General features: G+C 37.1%; 1 protein-coding gene across 2 annotated transcripts in view; it reads right to left on the bottom strand.

Moving 5' to 3' along the window:
* Tanc2 (tetratricopeptide repeat, ankyrin repeat and coiled-coil containing 2) overlaps positions 1–25,149 on the bottom strand; it is a 284,441-nt gene that overhangs the window by 191,519 nt on the left and 67,773 nt on the right. For both annotated transcript variants that reach the window (XM_028780603.1, XM_028780602.1), the window contains exon 3: positions 16,189–16,260. In XM_028780603.1, coding sequence (XP_028636436.1) covers positions 16,189–16,260 — 72 coding nt within the window. The remainder of the gene's footprint in view (positions 1–16,188; positions 16,261–25,149) is intronic.

The following is a 25,149-nucleotide window of genomic DNA, read 5'->3' as shown; positions in this document are numbered from 1 at the left end:
CTCTCTCTCTCTCTCTCTCTCTCTCTCTCTCTCTCTCTCTCTCTCTCAGAATTTAAAATGTTTCTGTCTGAAAATGGGTCTCAGCTCTACAAAACTAATACAATACCTAATACTGGACTAATAGTATGAACACCAATGTAGTATCTTGGCACTTTTTTTTCTACCCTTATTGGGAATATAGTTGTTTCCAATTGTTTTTCACTATATTTAAATATCTGGTTTGTTTTTGAGATTTTATAACTGCAATCTGACTTCTCCCCTGACTGAAAGGAACAGATTACTTACCAAGAAGACACTTATGAAAATTGGAGGATACATTCATTCCAAAAGATACAGAAGTAAGAAGAAATACACGAGCTATGCTGAAGCAACAGAATGTCCCTTCTTCAGAAGTTCACTGATTCATAGTAACCAAATCTAAATACATGGAAATGGCTAAAACACCAACAAATTTAAAAGTCTAATTTTTACACAATGCTCTCAGTGACATTAAAGAAGAGATGACTAAACAGATGAATGAAACAAAGAAATCAATCAAGATTCAGATGAGAAATTCACCAAAAAGCTAGAGATTCTAGGGGAAGAAAAATGAAATGAAATGTAAATGAAAGGCTTTTGAGTAGGGGGTTATTTTGAAACTGAGTTTCACTGTGTAGCACTGGATGTCCTGGAACATACTTTGTATATCAAGGTGGCCTCAAGAGAGAACCACGTGGTTCTGACTCCCAAGTGCTTGGATTAAAGACATGTACCATCATGCCTTGCTGGAAACGAAAAGCTTAATGAATCAAATTCTTAAAAATCAATGGAAAATATCACCAATAGAGTATTTAGAGATTGAAGACAAGCTTGAGAAATTATTATATTTAAATGGCAAAAGAAGAAGAAAACATCAACAACAAGGTACATAATAAATGTGACTCAACTTTCAGGAACTCTGGATCAAGAGATCAAACCTAAGGAATAGAGAATGGAGTAGAGGAAGCTGCCAATGAAAGTCAGAGAAAACAAATACAATGAAATCACACCAAAAATTTTCTGAAGTCCAAGAAGATATAAAACTTCAAGTACAGAAGGCATTTAAGACCCAAACAGACATGGCCAGAAAAGAATCTATCTGTGTCACATTGTTAAATGTTAAAATGCCAGCAAGTCAAAACAAAGAAAGAATACTAAAAGCCACAAAAGTAACTCCATATTGCTTACAAAGGCAAACAAATCAGAATTTATCAGCTCTCTCAACAGAAATGCTAAAACCAAGACAGTGTGGAATGTTCTATTTCAAATAGTTAAACACAAACATGATTAATGGTGCTGTCATGTCCCACAAACATTGTTTCACTGCAGACACTCACTATCTCAGGTTCTTATAATCGTTCTGCACCCTCATCTTCAATTATCCCCAAGTCTTGGAGGGCTGGAGTATGACATAGCTGTCTCATTTAAAGGGGAGCAGTCCACAAGGATCAGTTGTGAATCTTTGTATTAGTAACAATCTACTATAAAAGAAGCTTCTTTGATGAGGGTTGAGTTCAAGGCCAGCCTACTCTACATATCAAGTTCCAGTAAAGACAGGACTAAAAAGAAAGACCCTGTCACTCACAAGCAAACAAACAAACAAACAAACAAACAAAACTTAGGAAATGATTTATTAGCAAACGAATACTATTAGGTTTTACCCTAGGACTATGACCTAGCATCAGAAGACAATCTAAACAGATGCAGAAAAAAAATCCCTTTAGGTTTAAACATTCCTTTATGATGAAAGTCCAGATGAAGCTAGCTATAAAACAATAAAGGCTGTTCAAGACAGATATTTATGGACAACATGAAACTGACTGAAGAATAGAAACTATTTTATTTAGAAACACAATAAGATGTCCACTTTCTCCATTCTTACTCATATAGTACTTTATTCTTGGACGGAACAAAGGCAAGATAAGTATAAAGATGATAGAAATTTTAAAAACAGATAAAAATTTTGCTTATTTATAGGCAATGCCATCCTATGAAGACTCATCTAGAAAATTCTTAAATTCAATCTTCAATCTCTTGCTTCTACTATTCTCTCTCTCTCTCTCTCTCCCTCCCTCCCTCCCTCCCTCCCTCCCTCCCTTCCTCCCTCCCTCTCTTTTGCATATTACTACCACTTGGTACCCTTATTGTGTTGTGATGTAAACACACACACACACACACACACACACACACACACACACACACACACCACACTAGATGCATTATTATTTGGACTTTCCAGCATTAGATAAATCAGCAATGTTCTTATATTTGTCTGAGAAGTAAAGTTACAATATAAACTTCTTTGCCCAAAGTTGAAGATAAGAAAACACAGTCACGACAAAGCAGAAACCTCAGCAATGTACTTCAAAATAAGGTACAAGAAATTATAATTAGAAATTGAACTCTCCATGGGGCCAAGCCTGAAGGATCCAGTTTTGGAAGCCTACCCCATTCTGCTGTATTTTATTTAGAGGAGCTTTATGAGACACCCTGTTCTACCTATGAGAAGGAAAAACAAAAACAAACATCAACAACAACAAAGAAAGGCAAGCAAAGAAAAACTGAGTATAGGAGAAGCTTCCAGTGAATGTGCATAAGAGTGCATAAGGTCTAAGGTCACTTCCATTGAGTCCCGAGAGTCTCTCACCTCCCAGATCTCTGGTACTTTCTAGAGGGTGCCCTATCTCCCACCTTCTAGAGCTGTATATTTCCATTCATTCTGCTGGCTCTCTGGGCTTCTATCCTGCCCCACCCCCATCCCATACCTGGTCCTGATCCCCTCTTCCCCTCCCTCTGCCTCCTGTGATTATTTTCTTTCCCCTTCTAAGTGGGACTGAAGCATCCTCACTTGGCCTTTCTGTTTGTTAAACTTCTTAAGTTCTGTGGGTTGTATCCTAGGTATTCTGCACTTTTTTTTGCTAATATCCACTTATTAGTGAATACATACAATGTCCTTTTGGGTCTGGGTTACCTCACTAAGGATGATATTTTCTAGTTCCATCTATTTGCCTGCAAATCTCAGGATGTCCTCATTGTTAATATCTGAGTAGTTTTCCATTGTGTAAATGTACCACATTTTCTGTATCCATTCTTCCGTTGTGGGACATCTGGATTGTTTCCAGCTTCTGCTATTACAAATGAGGCTGCTATCTATGAACACTGTAGAGCACGTATCCCTCTGGTATGGTGGGGCAGTTTTTGGGTATATGCCCAGGTGTGGCACAGCTGGGTCTTCAAGTAGAACTATTTCCAATTTTCTGAGGAACAGCCAGATTGATTTCTAGTGAGAGTGGTTGTACCAGTTTGCAATCCCACCAGCAATGGAGGAGTGTTCCTCTTTCTCCACATCCTAGTAAACATATGCTGTCTCCTGAGTTTTTGATCTTAGCCATTCTAATTGGTGTAAGGTGGAATCTCAGGGTCGCTTTGATTTGCATTTCCCTGATGACTAAGGACTTTGAACATTTCTTTAGGTGCTTCTCAGCCACTTGAGATACCTCTGTTGTGAATTCTATGTTTAGCTCTGTAGCCCATTTTTTAATTTTTAAATTGCATTTTTTGATTTTTTGAGGTTAGCTTCTTGAGTTCTTTATAGTTTTGGATATTAGTCCAATATCAGATGTGGGGTTAGTGAAGAATTTTTTTCAAGAAGAGGGATGATGTTACAACCTACAGGCAAAATTTGTAGCCCAAAACTGTTCCTGTTGAAAAGAACTGCAGGGACAAAAAGGGACAAGAGGCTGAAGAAAAGGCAGTCCCAGTAACTGGTCCAACTGGAGATCTACCTCATGGGGAGACACAAAGGTCTAACACTATTATTGATGCTATGATGTGCTTACAGACAGGAGCCTAGCATGGTTGTCCTCTGAGAGACCCAACCAGCAGCTCACTGAGATAGCTTCAGATACTTAACCCAACCGTTGGACTGAAGTCGGGGACCACTTTGGTTGAATTATGGAAAGATGAAAGAAGCAGAAGAGGAGGGCAATCCCATAGGAAGACTAGCAGTCTCAACTAATTCAGACCTCCCAGACACTGAGGCATCATACATGAGCTGGTCTGAGGTCCCAGATACACATATAGCAGAGGACTGCCTGGTCTAGCCTCAGTGGGAGAAGATGCACCTAATCTTCCAGAGACTTTGAGGCCCCAGGGAGGGTAGAGGCCTGGTGGGGGCAGCATCCTCTCAGCAATAGGGGGAAGAAGGAATAGTATGAGAAACTGTGGGAGGAGGGACTAAGAAAAGGGTTGAATTTTAAATAATTTTTTAAAAAGAGTGCATAAGGTCATCAAAAAACTAAATATAAATAAGAAGACAGACTTTCCTACACTCTTGAACACTGTGTAATTAAAAGTATATTTCAGAAATTCTCCCTCCTCCCCCCACACAGAGTTGATAACTTAGAGCAGTGGTTCTCAACCTTCCTAATACTGCAACCCTTTAGTATAGTTTCTCACGCTGTGGTGACCCCCCCCAACCATAAAATCATTTTTGATGCTACTTCATAACTGTAATTTTGACACTGTTAGTAAATGAAATATAAATATCTATGTTTTCTGATGGTCTTAGGCAATCCCTGTATGAGGGTTTTTCAATGCACAAAGGAGTTGTGACACACAGGTTGAGAAACTACTGGCTTGGACCAACTGGACATAATGGATATAATCTGCTAAAATTCTTACAAAATAAATGGAAAAAATAACAAAGCTTAAAGAAAATCTCTGGCCTCAGGAATAGGAAAAGGTGTTATATTGTTACTTGTACAAAAAGTTTTGGCCCCTGGTTTGGTTTACTACTCTAGTCTCCAAATACAATGGGTCACTTGTAGAGTTTATCTAAATAACTCCATAAATGTTTGAATTAAACAAAGACCCCAAAATGAAAATTATGAGTCTGTGTGTTGAACATAATCTGATTGATTAGACATCAACATAAAAAAATCAACATTCTCCTTAGGGTTTAACCCAAATGGTATAAAACATGTATAGGATCCAATATGAAGATACAGGAAAACCTCAACTTGAAAGGGAAAAGTCATAGATGCAAACTCTAAGATGGTAAATTAATAACAAAGACTTTAAGGCAACTATTTAATAATAATGTTTTCAGAAAGCAAAGGCAACTCTTTCTGATATGACTACAAAGATATACTTAAAATCCAGCATGCATTCTACATAGAAAACACATTCTTTCCACCAGTCGCATTTCAGATGTTACACGTTACCAATGATTACAGACTGCACCATGAAACTTATAGTTCTATCTACCAAACAAGCTTCAGTTGGTCTCCAGAAGATATAACCCAAGTACCATCCAACACCAAGGCTGGAGAGCTGCAAAGGCGATTAACTCTTCTAACAGCCTCACTCAACTCTCCTCATAATGGCTTGTATGGAAAACAGACAAATCTTGGGGAATGGTTATTATTTTTTAAAACTTATTTAGATTGCAACACTTCTGACTTGTTTTAGATGTGATTTTGTTGATGAAGCAGACCAATGTATCCTTGATTCCTAGTTTGCATTTAACCACCTGAAAAACTATTAGAAGAAGTATTTGTTCAGTCGTCTGGGTTGGTGATACCTTTCCACCATTTTACTTCCTATCAATTCTGTGGCTCTAGGTAATAATTTATTTACATGCCTTTCATTCCATGGGGCATTATGTTTGTCTACTACACCAATGGTACCATGCTGACTAGACTTAATGGACAAGAAGCAGGAACCAATTTAGATAGCTTAACAAGGTCCTTATTGTAAAACCTTAGGTTAATCTCAGACCAGACTTTTAATATTTGGAGGGAGAAAATGTCATCCTTTGCAAAAACTATCATTCTTCAAAATGAACAAATGAACAAACATCAATAACAAAACAATTCTAGTTTACCTCTGGTCCTTAGAATCAATGTTTTGTCATTACTATCATGCTACCATGTGCCTAGGGCAACCACCCACGAATTGAGTAGATGTGCAATGCATCACTTCACCAGAAGACCCAGAATCAAAAGTAATTTAGATTACTAAGAGGCAGCTCAAATATGCATGATGTCTACTTCCGCTATACTACTTATTGTAGATATGATTGTCATGATCATTTGGCTAAGGGAGGAAAGAAAAAAAATTAATGATTTTTAACTGACATTTAACTTTAATTTTTTAAACCTTATATTTAATGATGGTTCTTAAACACTTTAATCTCCTTTTTGGCCCGCCATCCACCAGAGGTATTAGGAAAAAAAGGATATGGCAGGTAGGGTGTGAACTTGCTTAGAAAGTTTCTTTGGAGAAACTCCTGTCTGTGTTGTCTGGAAATCTGCAGTTCAGTTTATAGGTTAGCGGTGGCAGCTCGATCTACTGGTAAACACTTCAGCAGTCTAGTTCCACAGAATTGGGATAACAAACAAGAATCAGCAGCGGAGGCACTATTTAACAGACACAGCCAGGCTTCAGCCTGAGTTTGAGTTAACAGGAAGGACCCAGAGGGATGCCAGGAGAAGTCTCTCTCAGCAAATCGAAAATCGGTGAAGATGCGAGACCCACAAGCTAGCTGTGCCAGCAAGCCAAGCTCAGCCTCTGTCACTGTCCATTGAGTGTTTTTTATATTCTCTCCAAACATCATGAGTTCTCCACGGGTTTTCCCTCAACATCAACATTTGCCTTAGCTGACATCACTCTGTCAATCAGCCTAAGTCTTCTGAAATGGCAAGAAACTGCAGCACACCATCAGAAGTTTTTTGGTGCGTATCTCTCTATGGAGTCCTGACAAATATAACTCAACTATGCAGTGTAAGGTGGACGAATACATGTGTGTGGTTAGTGAAGAATCTTTCATCCTTGTGTCCTTTTATGTGTTTTACTAGAACATCCTTTCACCTATGTCTACTTCAGCTAAACGTTCCTTAATGTGTTTGCCTCAGCAAAACAATACCCAACCAACTTTCCAAAGAACCCTTAAGCTTCCACTTCACCTGACATGCAGATAGTAATGGCACAATACTCATACTAGAGAAGAAAGGTCATTGTGAAGGGAAAAACTCATTCCCAATGGCAGAAACCTGAGCTAGGCAGATGGTTGTTCATTTACTTTTTAAGGAAAATTGACAGAGGAATTGTTAGATATTTACTTGTAGACGGTGTTGAATGATTTATGAGGCTATGTGGAACTTGGAAGAATAAACGAGGTGATGACAAAGAGATTTGGAAATTAAAAAATGAAGTCTTTGAAAGAGTATAAACTATCAAAGTAATTCATGCCCCATGTAAATGTCTGCCAAAGAGCAGACTTCAGAGAAGGAACTGCTCAACACAGTAGACAAAACAACCAGATTTGGGGACTCAACCAATCTCTTTTCCCACTCACTACCTCTGTCCAGTGGACTAATAAAGAAGGCAGAATTTAAACACACACTCAGCAATGTGAACTGCAGCAATGCCAAGCTGATAATAGCCATAGCAAAGTGTCCAGCCTGGCAGGGGCTCTACACATGCAGTGAAGAACAGCTACATAATCAAGTTCCATACATGGTAACACTCATGAAATGATCTGTGAGCTACCTCTCTGTTTGTATACATTTTATACTGCTAAGTTTTCAAGTTGTCTTATTCTGCCCCCTTGTGGAAAACAGCTCTTTAATTTTTTACTGTGAACAAAACATTAAATCCAACTTGCTTCTCCAATGAAATAAGTATTAATTATGTAATAGCTTCACTTCAGGCTTTACTAATAGGTTCCTCATCCTTTGCCATCCATTAAGAATTATATAAACTTTAACAATTATAGAGGTTCTTTTTCTTTTCAGGCTTTTATGATTATCTATTGGAAAAACTCAGATAACAACTTAAATCAAAATACTTCTATATATTCAATATGATTTTCAACCTTTTTGGTGGCCATGCTTTTATTCCTTCTCTTTCATAAATATGGACAAGTAAAGCTTGTCCATATTTATTGCTTTATATTACTCTACAGCAATTTTTCTGTTGGTTTGTTTCTTTGTTTTGAGATAAGATCTTCCTCTGTAGCCTGGCTGACCCAAAATTTGCTATCTAGTAGACCAGAATGGCTTTGACTTGCTGTGAGCCATTGGACAAGTGACTTCAACAAGGCTCTATTGCTATTTAGGCAAATTATCATCATGCTAGGTAGTCTGGTATGTTCTGACACAAAATATGCTTGCAACTGCATATTACAATAACTTTTAACAATTATAAATAAATTATTATAAATAATTTTGGAAATGTAAACATAGATGAGGAATTGGTAAGAATACATTATTGGTTTTAAGATGCATCATTTTTAAGAAACCATTTCAGGATATTCTATAGAGATAACCATGCTATACTGCTTAAGAGAGAACAGAAAAAAAACTACACCTCATTTTTAAAAATATTCAAACTAGTTTATGTATGTATGTATCTATATATCCTTCAATATGCCACTATGAACTCAGAGAAACATACAAAATAATGCTGATGAGATATTTTAGGTGAATGAAGGAGCAATTATTTGGTTAAAAGTACTCTTTTAGCTCATGAGATTATAACACTAGAAATACAACTATGGTTAATACTCACACACACATTCTAATGTGACCTCTAACACCCCAAGATCATAAAGAATCCTTGGCTAAAGGGTAAATTTCAAGTTTAGATTTATAAAAAAGTGTTACAGTGAAAAAGATTAGCAAAAATGAATTTCAGACATACAATAAGACTACATATAAAGATATTTCAAGGGGAATTATAAGTTCAGATCCTTCAAACATAACCAATTATAAACAAATTCATACTTTAAATATCAGAATGAAAAGGTTCTAAATACATACTACCAAAAGTACACAGCCAGGCATAGTTGGTGCTTATCTATGAATCCCAGCACTCTAGAGGCAGAGTCCAAGAAGGCTCACAGCAAGTCAAAGCCATTCTGGTCTACTAGATAGCAAATTTTGGGTCAGCCAGGCTACAGAGGAAGATCTTATCTCAAAACAAAGAAACAAACCAACAGAAAAATTGCTGTAGAGTAAAATAAAGACAAAGTATTTTCTTGTGGAGAATAATGTAATGTAGGTATAGTGACAATTTCTAGTGACCATATGGCAGCTCATAACTGTCTAAACTCCAGTTCCAGGGAATACAATAATATCTTCTAGGCTCTGTACAAACTGGGGATATATGTGGTATGGAGACATACATGCAGGCAAACACCCATACCACATAAAATAATAATAAAATAAAGTAGAAAACAGAAAATATATGCAATTAGATGGAGGAAATTATAGCCCAGATCAGAGCATGCATATGAAGATACCAGTATAACTGTAGTCCAGCATATTACCAGGTTTGGTTTAAGCATAGAAGGAAGAAATGTAAGGAGTAACATCCATGGTCAACAATCTGAGTAAATGAAACACAAGCAGTCAGGCTCATCTCCCACCTTCCCACCTGTATGTGGTTCAGAAAACATCAGAGGTCTCTGCCCCTAAACTGGATCAGAGAATATGGGTATGTATGAGAGAGTAGGCTACAGCAGCAGATTAGTATAAGACAGGAAAGACACTCAAGTCAAAAAGATATTGGCACAATGCACCAGATACCTCGCATGTCCTCTATTAAGAAGAAACATGAAACTGAAACTATTTACAGTCAGACAGCAGATTATCACATGGCATGGTGGTGTCTGCTGTTATTTGTTCTGTTTTGGTTGGCTGATATTTGTAGCATACTAATTATTGAGTATTTGAGTGTTATTCATCCAAAGAAGAAAAGAAGATGTCATACTAAACATAGAGGGGTAGCTGGTGAGATGGCTCAGTGGATAAAGGAGCTTGCTGTCAAATCTGAAAATCTGAGTTCTGACCCCAGGGACTCACATGGTGGAAGGAAAGAACCAATTCATGCTAGTTGGATTGAATAAATGAGTGAAATCTACTGCTTCTCCTTTCATCTTTCTCTTCCAGTCCTGCCTCAAGGCAAGCCTGTTTCATAAGTAGCTGTATCTAAGGACGCACATATCTCTGGGAGAAGAAAACTCTGACTAGAGCACTGGTAGTATGAGAACATAACAGAACTTGCAGAAGAAATGGACAAATTCACACTGACTGACTGAGATGTCAATATGCTTCTCTTAATAACAGAACAAGCAGACAAAAAATTAGCATGGATACAGAAGACAAGACTGAACATTATCAATCAAAAAGACCATGCTGTATGGCATTTATAGAACTGTACATTTTTAAATAGAATAAAACATATTCTTTTTGAAGGGTTCAGAAACATTAAGAAAAATAATTTATATCATACACTTTGGTGTATACCTGTAACCTCAGGACTTGATACTCAGGCAGAGATAGTGGATCAGGATTTGGAGGCCTTGATAGCTGACCTTCACTGTCAATGTGATTGAACTTTAAAGTCACCATGGAAACACACCTCTAGAATGCCCATGAGAGTATTTTGACAAAGTTTTAACTGAGCTGGGAAGACCTACCCTGAATGTTTCCAGCACTATTCCATGGGCTAGAATCCAGAATGAATAAAAAGGATAAAATGAGTTGAGTTCCAAATATTCATCCCTCTCTGGTTGCTGAGTACAGAGGCAACATGACGTGACTAGCTCCTTCATAACCTGCCATGGATTATGCCATCCATGCCATGATCCAAATTAGATAACAAAAATATTTGTACCACACACTGACAAAAACTAAGGTTTTTTACTTAAGGCTTAGATGTCAGCTACCATGAGACTAACTCATTCTGACATCTTCCCATACAACACTGTGAAGTGCAAACTTAAGGGTTCTTTGGAAAATCAGTTGGACGGTGTTCTGCTGGAGCAAAAACATGAAGGAACATTTCATTAAAGTGGACATAGGTGTGAAAGGCTAAGGCAGACTTGTGAAGGGATGTTTTGCTGAAGCAGACACATGCTATAGCAAGCATGTGAAAGGACGTGATGAAGTGTTCTTTGCTAACAACATGAATATATTGGCCCACCTTACATTGTGTAGTTGAGCTACATTTGTGGGGACTCCATAGAGAGAAATGCACCAAAAAACTTCTAGTAGTGTGCTGCAGTTTCTTGCCACTTCTGCAGACTCAGAGGACACGTGATATTTGGAGGGTATAAATAGGACTCCACGGAGCGATGGAGTCAGAGTTTAGCTTGCTGGCACAGCTTGCTGTGCAATGCTTGTAGGTCTTGCATCTTTGCTGATCTTTGCTTCCCTGAGAGAGGCACAGCCAAGAACTTCTCCTGGTATCCCTCTAGGTCCCTCCTGCTGACTTGAGCAGAGGCTGAGGCCTGGCTGTCTCTGCTAGGTAGTGCCACACCACTGCTGCTAACCTGACTCTACCAAACTGGAGTGCTGATGTAGCCATGAAGTGTTTGCGAGTCCTAAGTGGGAAACAGGAGCCTCTGATGTTATGTTGGCTGATTAGTTACATTTTAAGAGGACATCCCTGGAACCCAACTCTTCTTCTCCACATGCCTTTAACTAAATCTTCCTTTTGCTCCTTTCTCCACATGCTGTCAGTTAAGCTTTCTGAAACCTCTAGAGGATGAACCGCATAGTTTTATTTATTTCTACTGTGACTGAATTTAGAGGTCAGTTTTCAGTGATGTATGTTATCTCTAGGTCCTAACATTATGTGGAGGCTGTCTCATTGCTAATCCCTGTACTGATCTTTCAGTGGGTTTCTGGGGCAGCTTCACCATCCTCTACTGCTAATAGTACTTCAATTTTTACTGTTTAACATCTGCTTTATACACTAGTTAGTCTAGTCTTCAAATATCTAGTCAGCCTTGGTTGGCCACACATATTTTAGGAAAGGAGCAATAATTACAATTTCTGTACTAATTTTCTTGTTAGGGTTTTCACATATGTGTTCGTTCCTTCCTCCCTCCCTCCCTTCCTTCCTTCCTTCCTTCCTTCCTTCCTTCCTTCCTTCCTTCCTTCCTTCCTCCCTTCTTTTCTGAATATGTTTAGAGAATAAGAGTGAAAGAGTAAATAAATTCCTAACATCTGCAATATTACAGATCACTTAAGAATGATTTAAGTATTGCTGTATAGATTAAAAACTTCAAAAATAGCCATGTCTTTTAGTAACGGGCCCCAGACTTTAGTACAACTGCTACCATGATGGAAGTACTACTCAGATTATAAACTCAGCACACAGATAATACCACCTACAAAAGTGAAAACAAAGGCCAGATCCGTCAAACCCATAGTTTTGGGAAATCTGCAAATGTACTAGTTCTGTTTCTGGATAACTGTTCTAAACTGAATTATGTCAGCCTAGAATATGTTTTTGTGCTTAAAAGCTCACCCTAAGAAAGGTTCAGGGTTACTCTAAGATCCTGAACCCCCAGTGTAGTCACTGGCTTCAAGTATTCTTCTGTAGTGAATACCCTACGTTTCATTAAACATTTTATTCATATATTCATATATATGTACATACACACACATAGATACATACAAATGTGTATATGAGATAATACAAAAGGGTATAGAATTATAGAGTAAATGGCCCTGGCAGCCCTTTTGAGACCAACACACCAACACAGCCACCAGTCTGTAGTTTCAATTCTCATGATCTTGGTGATCACATCACCTATTTAATGAAATTTATTTAGATTTCAGATTTTTTCCCTCTCTCTCTATTTTTCTTTCTTTTCTATTTTTCCCCCTCCCTTACCTAAGACAGGGTTTCTCTGTGTAGACTTGGCTGTCCTGGAACTGGGTAGACCTAACTGGCCTTGAACTCACAGAGATCCTACCTGCTTCTGCCTCTCGAGTGCTGCAATTAAAGGCATGTGCCATCATGGCCCAGTCAGATATACTCTTACCACTAAGAATATAGTATTAACTGAAATAACCAAAAGGATATGTTATTATGAACATTTGTTTTATTTTAAACAAAGAATATCAGCAGAATAAATACAAAGATAAGTACTGAAGAAAAAATAAAGAGTAGAAGATGCTTATGCAATTTTGAATAAATTAGGAAAGATCAGAAATTTCAGTGGATTATTTTTACATGATCACTTCAAAAACTTAATCAAGGCACTGCATTCAACCTACCCATCCAGCCAAATCTCTCATATCCTTCCCCAGGGTCCAGTCTGGGAAGTCTCTGCACCTTCTAGATCTACCCTGGGTCCTATATACAGTGTCCAGGATTTGTCTGGCTACTCCTACAGTGGTGGTTTGAAGAATAGTCCCCATAGGCTCATATATTTAAATGCTTGGTCATAAGAGAATGGTACTACATGAGAGGGATTAGGAGGTATGGCCTTATTGAAGTATGCTATTGGGGGCTATATGTTTCAAAAGCCTAAGTCAGGCCCCGTGGGTGGGTGGGGGGTGGTTTGTTTGCATGAGCGCTCTCTCTCTCGCTCTCTCTCTCTCTCTCTCTCTCTCTCATCTACATATCAAGAACTCTTAGCTACTTCTCTAGCACTATGTCTGCCTATGTGCCACCATGCTTACCTGCCATGATGACAATGAACTAAATCTCAAACTGTAAGCCAGCCCCAATTAAATGTTTCCCTTTGTAAGAGTTGCTATAATCATGGTTGCTCTTCATGGCAGAAGACCAGTGACTAAGACAACTATGGCATAACCAACCTCTATACTTCTTCTAGGACCCTCCTTACACATCTGCAAACCCATAGGTCCCTCTCATGCTATATCATACCAACCTTTCCACCCAGCCAAATTGACCCCCACACTGTAGGCTTAAAGAAGAAGGCACATCCTGTACATGGGCCCAATCTCCTCTGACAATCTGACTTTATTCATCCAAGCCATTTCAAACCTCTAGATTCAACCTATCCGCATATCCTCAATTCTGACTCAACCTGCTCTACTCATGACAGACTTCCAAAAAGAAATCCACATGCCCAAAACTCATTGCAAAAATGCAAGCAACACAGTGGACCAAGTCAGTATCTTCCCTCCAAAACCTACTGCACTTGCAAAAATGCGTGTCAATGATAATTTCCTAGATGAATGCCAGTGTACAGAATTTAAAACAACAATCATAAATTTCATCAAAGATTCAGGGAGTTTAAAGAAACTGATCAATGAAATTAAGGAAAAAGAACTTAAGGAGAATAAATACCTGAATGATGCCCAAGAAAACACTAAGACTGATGGCAAACATGAAAATAACCTATGGCTTGAAAATAGAATTCAACAAGAGAAAGAAACAGAAGAGGACTCACCCTGAAAGGGCCTTAAACTATCTAATAATAACCTCAACATGAAGCAGGAGAAGCCCCCTTTTGCTTTCCCAGTCAAAGTTGCCCAAGAGACTACTAAAATATTATAGACTATTGCTGTTGTCCTTGTTTGACCCCCCAGTAGTAGAAGGTTAAGTCCCTATTCCTGAAGACACCATGCACTTCAGTCAGACAAAGGGTCTAAAGGCCCCTTAGCTGGACCTGACTTAAATGTTTTCTCCCTGAAGCTTTCACACTGCCATAAGGCACCATATAAGCTTCAAAAGGAGGGAAGCAACCAACAGTCTTACCCAGATACGACACCTTTATACAATAACAACCAGTATGGGACAATTACTCTAAGGGCACAGTGGTGGGAAGCATACCATGCTGATAACCAACAGGTCTCTAACTAGACTTAAGTAAGAACCACTCACCAACAGGGCAATTATGCTTGATACTGGAAACCTGCCCAACTGCCCAGAGCTAGTGAAGTAAAAGATCTTGGAAGAGAATCTATAACACACCTACAATTTAGATATAATAGAGGATTTTTTTTAAAGGTAGATAGTTAACAGTATGGTTACTAAACCACAGAATCCCTAAGTACCCTCTAAGTATTTGTCCTTATACCCACACTTAAATGTAGATCTCATCTCTCATTGAAAGAATTTCTTTTTGTAATAGATGGAGACCAATACAGAAAACTACAACCAATCACAATACAGAGTTACGGAGCCCAGTCCTGGTCGATGCATCTACAAAACAACCACTATACCTAAGGCTTAGGGAAAACTTTGGAATAAAGGATGGAAAAAATGTAAGACCCTGAAGATCAGGAAGTTCACTGTGAGACATTGTCTCCTAGGAATGTCAGAAGCTATACTCATAATGCTTTACCAACATGAATGCCTAAACATGAGCCATGCCAAAGTATACTAGAGATAGACCACTCTGCCTCAACCCTACACAAAGAACTATAGGCAACCAAGGAATGCTGAAAGTGGAAGAAATAATCTACCCCAGGAAAGAGCATACCAGTTGGTTAAGTCCTGAAAATATAGATACAAGTAAAATTATTATACAGACTGAATAATGAATATATGTATACATATATATACACATACATACACATACATACATACATACATACGTACATACATACACAGACACATAATGGAAAGGTTTAGAAAAGGAAAGGAAGAAATGATATGATTATATAATAATCTCAAAAATAAAAGAAAAAAAGCTGAATAGTAGCCATATCAGAAAAAAATTAATAAAAGGCCAAAAATTAAATAGAAAAGGGAAATAAGAATCTAAAATAATACAGCAATTTTACTGTTTCTTCTCAGACAACTGTGACAACAAATATTATATTGATGAAAAGTTTAAAATACTCTATGAGGGGCTGGAGTTGTAGCTCAGTTGGGAGACTACTGGCCTAGCATTCATGAAGTCCTGTATCCAAACCCTACCCTGTACCACAGAAACTGGATATGGTAGTGCACACTTATAATCCTAGCACTTATGAAGAGGACAGGGACCAAGTTCAAGGTCAGACTCAGTTACATAGCTGGAGGTAAGTCAGAGATACATGAGACTGTGTCTTTAAAAAAAAAAAGGAAGGAAGAGACAAAGGGAGAAGAAAGGAAGAAAGAAGGGTAAGAAGAGAAGAAGGGGAAAGCTAGTATGGGATTATACGGCAACAAATGATGGTGTTAAAATTTTAATTTGTTACTTTCCAAAAAATAGTACCTAGACATTTATCATTAATGCTAGGGGAAAAATTAAGCCTTAATATCATTTTAAAAAGTGACACAAGGCCCCATTTGATTACATCAATAAACACTAAGTGAAAAATTACAACACCTAAAAGAGACCCAGCAAAGTCCCAATACCCAAATGAAGTTATGGAGAAGGAACAGCTGAAAATGAAAAACTTTTACCTTGCCCAGAGTGGCTTTGGCGAGAATCTACACTCGACTGTCTTCGATCCGATGGTTCCTCGGTTCCTCCATCTGCATTAAATTAAAAACAGCATAAACAGATGATGAGTTTGGCATCATTCCAGTGACCTCTATATCATAAAACTACTATGTTTATCACTTGTTTTATTTCTTATAAGTAGAATCATTAAAAATATCTGAGGATTTCCTTATGTAAATCAATGGCTATTGTCCTTACTCTTTTAAGGAGGGGTTTGCATTCACATCCAAAACCCAATGCTTTTTTCCCCTCCACCATACATACTTATGAAGGAACGACGGGATTTATTGATTCCAAAGTTTATTTAAAGCATTCTAGCTTAGAAGCCCTGACCTTCAAACAATGTCTAAAAGACAGACAATTGCTTGCCTAAAATATGCCAAATAATTTCATGAACTGTATGTTTTACTATAGTAAAATGACATTCACATGTTTCATAAGACGTTTTCTAAAAAAAATTAAAAAATAAGTCTTCTATTGATTAAATTAAAAAAAAACAGTAAACCTGCAAGTGATTCAGTAAGAGATAAAAGCAGACAAATCCTGAAGGTATTTTATTCATGATTTTTTTAAAAGTATGTGGCAATATTCATTTCGCTATCCATATTTTAATTTTTAAGAAGCAAGAATATACCTCTTTATACAATTTTTTTACAACTACAACAAATATAAGTTCATAAATAATTCCATTATACTATGTAGAAACAAAGTGACTCATCACAAATAAAGCACAAAAATGAAATCGATTTAGAATTCCATAAAGCATATGTAAACTTAAAACCAAAAACAAACACAACCAACCAACCAAAAGAGAAAACAATACCAGCCTAAGCTCCAGGCTTGATGGCACATGTCTCTGCTCCCAGGATCCAGGAGCTGCTGCAGAGGGGATGTAGAGATTGACTGCTTCAGGTAAACCTAACTGACACAGACTGCCAGGTCTGCCTGAGCTAACAAAGCTAAAGCATTAACATAGTGATCTAAAGTTACAGATTTCTTTTCACATCCATCATCTTTTCTATTCTCTAAAGACTCAATAATTAACTTTCACTTATTTCTAACTTAACAGAAATAAGAAGCAACAATTACAAGCAGGTTTAAGAAGCACTACTCTTGCTCTGTCATCTGTGTTCTTTTCTTCTGTCCTAGAAAGCTTGTTTTAACATTTACTTCTTTTTAAATGCAGGGCCTATATTTAAATTTATTAAGGAAATGAAGTTTGGTGTTTTTTTTTTTTTTGGTTTTTCAAGGAAATGAAGTTTTTAAGAGTACATTTATCTTATGTAAGACTTAATACTAATTAATATATATCAAATATATTTTTCAATTGTTGTTCTATTGCATAGGACCTATGTAATAGGTGCCATGAGGATCAGCATCAACTAATCGATTTTATAAATATAAAAATTATAAATATAGAAGATAATTGGCAGAAAATATCTATATCTGAGTCCATTATGAACTTGGTAACTTAATATTCTGCTATTAGTAAAATTTTTAAAATAATTCAGAAAACCAAAAGATGTAACACAAAGCCATATTTTTGTCAGAATACAAACATTTTAAAGATAAAACCCAGTTCAAATATTATAAATCTGATAGACATGCTAAGAAAATACAATAGTACTCGAAATACAAGGTTATGAATCTTTAAGTCAAGTGGTACCCTTTAATCCCAGTACTCAAAAAGCAGGATGGTTTGAGGCCCATTATGATATACAGAGTAAATTCTAGGACAGCCAGGGCTAGACAGAGAAACTCTGTCTCAAAAAAAAAAAAAAAGAATCTTTCCTTTAATATAATAAGACAAAAAATTAAAACAAAAAGGTCCCTATACATTATTATTCCAGAATAAGTTATCTACCTTAGTTGAAACTATGATTCAAATTTTCCACAATGCTGGAAGCTTCTATACAGGTAGCAAGGGGATGAAAGTCAACAATCGCACTTTACAGCTTTAGACCTTGCATGCTATAATACCTAAACTTGCTAGGCAAGAGATGCTTACCACTGCAATAATGGCACAAGTTATTATTGGAGTAACCAGCTGATTTCTGATTGAGGGCCACTCTGTAGGAGGAAGTTCATGTGCTAACAAAGTCAAAGGTCCATGGCTGGTAATTCCTAGGTACTAGGGACATTTTACCACTATTATTTTGCTAAATGAGCATATTTGAGAACCTCTTTAATATTTATGTTTATGTCCATTGACTAATGTTATCCTCAGCCTTAATCAAGGAAGTTTCTCTTCAGAGCAAACAGCTGTTAAAGCAAGTCAAAGGGCTAAAAACGAGTGATTGTAGCATGCTCTGCATTGACTATGCACTCATTCAAGGCCTCTCCAAGACCCAGAAAACATAAAAAAAGAGAGGCAGAAAATGTCTAAGAAACAAACCACAGAGAAGAATGCCATAAAACATTAACTTAAGGGCGTGACAGCAAAGGTACTCAACTCCTAACAGCTAGTGCTGCCTGTGTAAGGCTGCATAAGACTGAGTCAGGAAAAAATGTCAGCCATAGAGAGGAGAGGGGCACATGGGTAGGAACCTTATCCAGGACGCTAAAAGCAGTCAAGGGCTGCTGGATGTTAGGAAATCACTGTCTTCAATGACGTGGCCCTTGGTTAGTTATTCATGTTTCAAGGAGATAGCCTCACACTCATGCACACATTGAGTTACCCTGTTTAAAACCAGTATTTCACAAAGCAAAATAAAAACAGAATAAAAAGAAATACAAGCGTGAAAGTATATATGGAAAGAAGCTGAAGTACTGATGGAGGTGTGAGGAAGAAGAGAGACCATGAAAGGATGGGTGTGTTACAGACGTGCAAAACTGTCAAAGGATAAATTAAGAACTAAAGAGACTTTTTAAAAATTCTAATTATTTTTAAGGAATCGTCCATGTTTATATAATTTTAACTCTGCATTCCAAATAAACAATTTTACAGATTCTTTTTATAAGGCTTGATATTTTATATATTTATTTATATTGGTTTTTCAAGACAGGATTTTTTTCTCTGTGTAGCCCTGGCTGTCCTGGAACTCACTTTGCAGACCAAGCTAGCCTTGAATTCAGGGATCTGCTTGCTTCAAAGTGCTAATACCGGAGGTGTGTGCCATCACACCTAGCAACACTTGATATTTTAACTGGACCAACTCAAAGTTAGAATTTGTTGTTATTTTTAACCCTCTAGGAAGTCTTCTACCTCAAACGTTCATGCATTAATATCCAATATGCCCAAAATTCTTAAAGATTTTTGCTTAACTTGTATTTCTCTTAATAGTAAAATGGGCTGGGATGATACTTGCTGCACCAGAACAAAGACCTATTAACTCTAGCACTGATTAGGCACAGAAATGCCAACCCTGAGGGTTCAACTTGCCTGGCTAAACAGTGAGCTTCCAGTTAAAGTAGACACCTCTTTGCAAAAATGTAGGGTGGACAAGCAACTGAGAAGATGTATGTCTTAATTAATGTTTGCTCTCCTTACCTGCATAGGTGAGTCATGTGTGCATGCATGCATACATGCGTGTATGTATGTGTATAAGCTCTTCTAAAAATAACAAACTTAAAAAAGCAAATGAATTTATTCAAAAACTAGTGAAATTAAATATATTCCGCTGGCTCTTTGGTTGTGTTATCCTGTTTCTATCCTATTTCTGCCAGCAGGACCTTGTACATGCTCAGTGAAACACATCGCTTAAGTGACATCATTGTCACATCTTCTAATCTTTGTAATTCTAGAAACTCCTGTTTCATTTTTCTCAGATTGATTTTTTAGATCTTTTTTAAAAAATATTTTAACAGGTTGATTAATCAATAGTAACTGGGTATGAATTTCTTTACATTTTTCTGTTTAAGGTTAAGTGAGTTTCTTTTGATAAATATGACAAATATTCAGCTGTTGTTTAAATAATGTTTCATCATCACATTTCTATTTCTCTTCTTCTGGAACTACAATGGTACAAATGCTGACCTTTTGTTTCTGTTTTATATATCTCCCAGGCTCCCCATTTGTTTGTTTGTTTCTCTTTAGGTTTTGATAATTTGTATTTATATGCTTTCAAAATCATATATTCTTGTGCTCACTGTATTCTGTTAATGACCCTTAAAAGTTCCATTTTTCTTTGGTTATTATATTTTAGTTTTAAATTTTCTATTAGATTCCTTTTTGTGTCTTCTATTTTCTCATTAAAACTTTTGTCTTTCTATTCATTTTGAGGTCATATAATTGCTATTCAAACATTTTTTATAAGTCATCTTTGTCCAGTAATTTCACCAACTCACCTATATATTAACATCTATCATCTTTTCCTTGATAAACTGGTATTTACTAGTTCTCTGTACATCAATTTTATATTGTTAATCTTTGTGTGTAATTTTAGATTAAATCTGAGCGATCTCAATATTTTAAATTATGATTCAAGTCTTTTTTTTCTTTTCTCTTTCTTTCTTTCTTCCTTCCTTCCTTCCTTCCTCCCCCCACCCCTCTTTCTTTCTTTTTTTTTCTTTTGCGGTCCAGTCCTTATCCCTCTCCAGGTCTGCCCTCTGACTATTGCTCATCCCATACCTTCCTCCCCATACCCACTCCATCTAAGTTTCCCCATCCCACCCCACCAGACCTCCCTACTCTCTGGGGCCTCAATCTTCTTTATCTGGGAAATGTGAGCCCTCAAATGTCTCTTGGATCAATCTTAAAACTCTTTGATATGATAATTAGGGTCAGAGCTACTGTAAACATTAAGTGTGAACCTTGGTGTTTATAACGTTCTGGTCTTCTTTTCCTGAGGTCTCCTTCTCTACAGTCTTTTGTATGTTCCAGTTTGCTGGTATTCTTAGAAAATGGGCTGTAATAAACAGCTCTACTATTAGACAAGGTTCTCCCCTCAGAATTTTATCTTCTGTGGGTTCTCACCTTCAATAACAAAGTAGGAGGATAGGGCAAGAAGAAAAGAAAACAGGGAGGTTAGGGAGGACTTCTATATGATCTCTCTGTGTGAGAAATACTCTTTTCCATTCCTCAAATCAGAACTCGAAAGCTCCTACAGAAGATGCCTCTGTCCATACACTGGTGCCATTTAGCTGTAATAAGCTCTAACTAGCAGATATCAGAGAAAATAAAATCCTAAACTCATGAATGGTTCAGACTTTGCACACAATGTTCTCACTACTCCTTCCTTTTCAGTCCTCAAGGAGTTATTTCATGCACTGTATCCAGGATACCTGCACTCACAGTGGGAAAGGCTGTGTGACCCCATCTCGTGTAGAGCTACACTTGACTTCATATTATGAGGCTGCCCCAGACTTTATTTTATGCTCTAAACACAAACCCCTTGTTTATGACCGGGCAAGAATTTGTCTACCTGTCTCTATTATTTGTCCATATTTATCAAATCTCCAGACCATACTAACAACCCATTCAATACAGACTCAAGCTCCAGAACACTTTCACAGACTCAAGCTCTAAGTGAAGCCCTTGTAGACCCAGAAACCTGGCCCACTAACCTGCTGATTCAAATCTAACAGCAACCCTACTTATCCGTAGATACAGCCAGACAGCCTGACTAGAATCTCTGCATGAGCTAAATGGTAAAGAACTCTCTCAGCAAAAGCTAATCTATAAGGGGTAGAATAGGTGCCTATTTCTCCAACCATATATCCAATACAAGGCCATAAGGGTAATGAATGAGGTATGTGACACCATTAAAGGAACAAAACTTAAAAAACATCTTAAATAAACAGACATCTATGAACTACTTGATCAAGACTTTCAAATAATAATCATAAAGAAGTTCAGCAAGCCACCGGAAAACAAAATGAAATCAGGAAAACAATACTTGAACAAAATGAGAAATTAACAAAGAGACAGAAAGAAAAAAAAAAAAGAGTCACACATGAGGCAGGCACAGTATTACATAGCTCTAAACCTACCACTTGGTGGGAGGATGAAGAAGGATCACGAGAGTTTGAAAACAGCCTGGACTACATAGTGAAAAGCTATCTCAAAATAAATGATTAAAACCTGAACTAATCAGCACAATTATTGAACTCTAAATTTTCATAGAGCATATTTAATCAAAGAAAAGAAAGAATCTCACATCTAACCATTGAACTGATCATGGGGTTCTCAATGGAGGAGTTAGAGTGAGGACTGAAGGAGCTGAAAGGGTTTGTGGCACCATGAGGAGAGCAACAATACCAACCAACCAGAGCTCCCAGGGTCTAAACCACCAGCCTGGGAGCACATCGGGAGAGACCCATGCCTCCAGCTGTATAGGTAGGGGAGGATGGCCTTGTAGGGCATAGGTGGGAGAGGAAGTCCTTGGTCCTGTGAAGGCTGGACGCTGAGTGTGGGGGAATTTGAGGGTGGGGAGGTGGGAGTGGGTGGATGGGTGGGGACACATCCTCATAGAAGCAGGAGGAGGGGGGATGGGATGGGAGGTTTCTGGGGAGGGCAATGGCGAAAGGGGATAACATCTGAAATGTAAATAAAATATCCAATAAAATCAAAGAATAGAAAAAAGAAAAAAGAAAGGAAGGAAGGAAGGAAGGAAGGAAGGAAGGAAGGAAGGAAGGGAGAAAGAAAGAAAGAAAGAACCAACCCATGAGTTCACAGGTCAGCCTGACAAACAAAGAGAGACAACACAGGATGCAAGAAGTATTACAAAGCAGACCAATGCACACATGAAGAAAAAGGAGCAAAGAATATTTATTTAAAGAAACAGTAATACAAAAAGTCCATAATCTATAGAAATAAGCATTCAAATCCATGAAACCCAAAACTCCAATATACAGATATCTTTACCAAGACATACTATAATTATATTCTCAAAGCAAAGACAAGAGTTTTTTGTTTGTATTTTGCTTTCATTATTGCTTATTTTGATTCTAGTGTAGGTCACCATGCTTCACTGTATGCTGGTTTTGTTTTAGAGACAGTCTCTATACAGTCCAGGCTGGCCTTGTACCCTCCTCCATCCTCCATAACCAAGAAAATCAGTGGTTGATAAAAATCCCATAGACAGAGATAATAACTATCATGATATGTCTGAAATGCTGAAAGAAAACAAAAGCTAACCAAGAATACTTCAGTCCTTCAGAAACAAAGGAGAGATGAAAAAATTTCCCATATAAACACCACTAAACCTATCTTACAAAAAATAAAGGAAAATCATCAAGTTGAAATGAAGACATGTGAAATAACAGCATAAAAACAAAGGTATAAATCTGCAAAAGTTAGAAGACAGTCAAATTTGGAATACACTGATTCTGCAATGATGATAGATAAGTAACTTTTAATTGTAAACAAAAGTTAAGATATAGGGCTGGAGAGATGGCTTAGCAGTTCAAAGTACTGACTATTCTTCCTGAGGTCCTGAGTTCAATTCCCAGCACCACAAGGTAGCTCACAACCATCTATTTAATCTGATGTCCTCTTCTGTCTAGTTCCCTATTCTGTTATGCAGGCATACATACAAATAGGGTACTCACATACATTAATAAATAAAAAAATTTTTTTTAAAAGTTAAGATAAAAATGTTTTAAAATTATTTAGTTATCATACTTTGAAAATAGCTGCCTGGAGGTCAAAGGCAGCATTTCAGCAATAAGGTCCCTCCAAGGATATATCCATGTTAATATAATTTATACATTATTGGTAAACTGACTGTATAAAAATGAATAATAGTTATAAAAATGTTAGTGGATGCCTTATACATTTGGAAACTGTGGTATTAATAAAATGAGAAATTAAAGTATATATTCTTTATGTGTTTGAAGTTATCAGCTTAAAATAAACTAAAGATACTTCATGGTAATCAAAAAGAAAAAAGTAGTTAAGTAAGCACAGAAGAGAAAGAATATCCTAGTAAAATAATATTAATATATCAAAGGAAATAGCAAGAGAAGAATGAACAAAGGAACTATAAAAGTCAGAAAATTAACAAAATGGCAATAGTAATTCATTATCAATAGCTATGTAAATATTAACTTTCCAATGAATAGATAAAAAGTAGTTAATGGAGGGGAAAAAATTTAACTGTATGCTACCTGAAAAGAGACTCATTTTAGCAGTAAGGACACAAATAAGGTGAAATTGAAGAAATGGAAAACTGTGTATAAACAGTAACCAGAGGAAAGCAGGTTGGCTACTCTATTGTTGGATTTACTTACAGAGAGCTGGTGTAGGTTTACTGATGGGGGTGTTAGTAGCCCAGAGGCAGTCACACTGAAAGTCCTTTACTCAATATGTATGAAAACATTTTGTAGTCAGGATAGACTTGTTTTAAAATTGTCTGGATGTTAGTCTGATACAACTAACAACAACCAGTATCAGACAAAATACAACTTTAGACATTTTGGAAAACAATATTAAGGTTCCTTAAAACTTGAAAACTGACTGGGCAGTGGTGGCGCATGCCTTTAATCCCAGCACTTGGGAGGCAGAAGCAGGGGGATTTCTGAGTTGGAGGCCAGCCTGGTCTACAGAGTGAGTTCCAGGATAGCCAGGGCTACACAGAGAAACCCTGCCTTGAAAAACAAAACAAAACCTTAAAAACTGCACTTCCAAATGAAGTATATCAAAAGAAATAAAATCACTATATGCAAGAGATAGTTTCATGGATGATGGATGGATAAAAAAAGCTTTCAAAGCACTACTACTCAGACTTTACAACAAATAAGGACAATGCTAACTAGAGTAAATCAGGCCCAGAATGAAAAATATCATATTATCTCATTTATATGTAGAAGCTAAAAAATGTTGAACTAACTAAAAGAACAAAACTGTAGTTGCCAGGACGCTAGGAAATAGGGAATTGTTGCTCCAAGGGTTTAAAGTTTCAGTGAGACAGGGGAATATGATACTACAGTGTGTGTGTGTGTGTGTGTGTGTGTGTGTGTGTGTGTGTGTGTGTGTGTGT

Source organism: Grammomys surdaster, unplaced genomic scaffold (genome assembly GCF_004785775.1).
Source record: "Grammomys surdaster isolate TR1022 unplaced genomic scaffold, NIH_TR_1.0 371, whole genome shotgun sequence".
Classification (NCBI taxonomy): domain Eukaryota; kingdom Metazoa; phylum Chordata; class Mammalia; order Rodentia; family Muridae; genus Grammomys; species Grammomys surdaster.
This window is presented reverse-complemented; position numbering and strand designations above follow the sequence as displayed.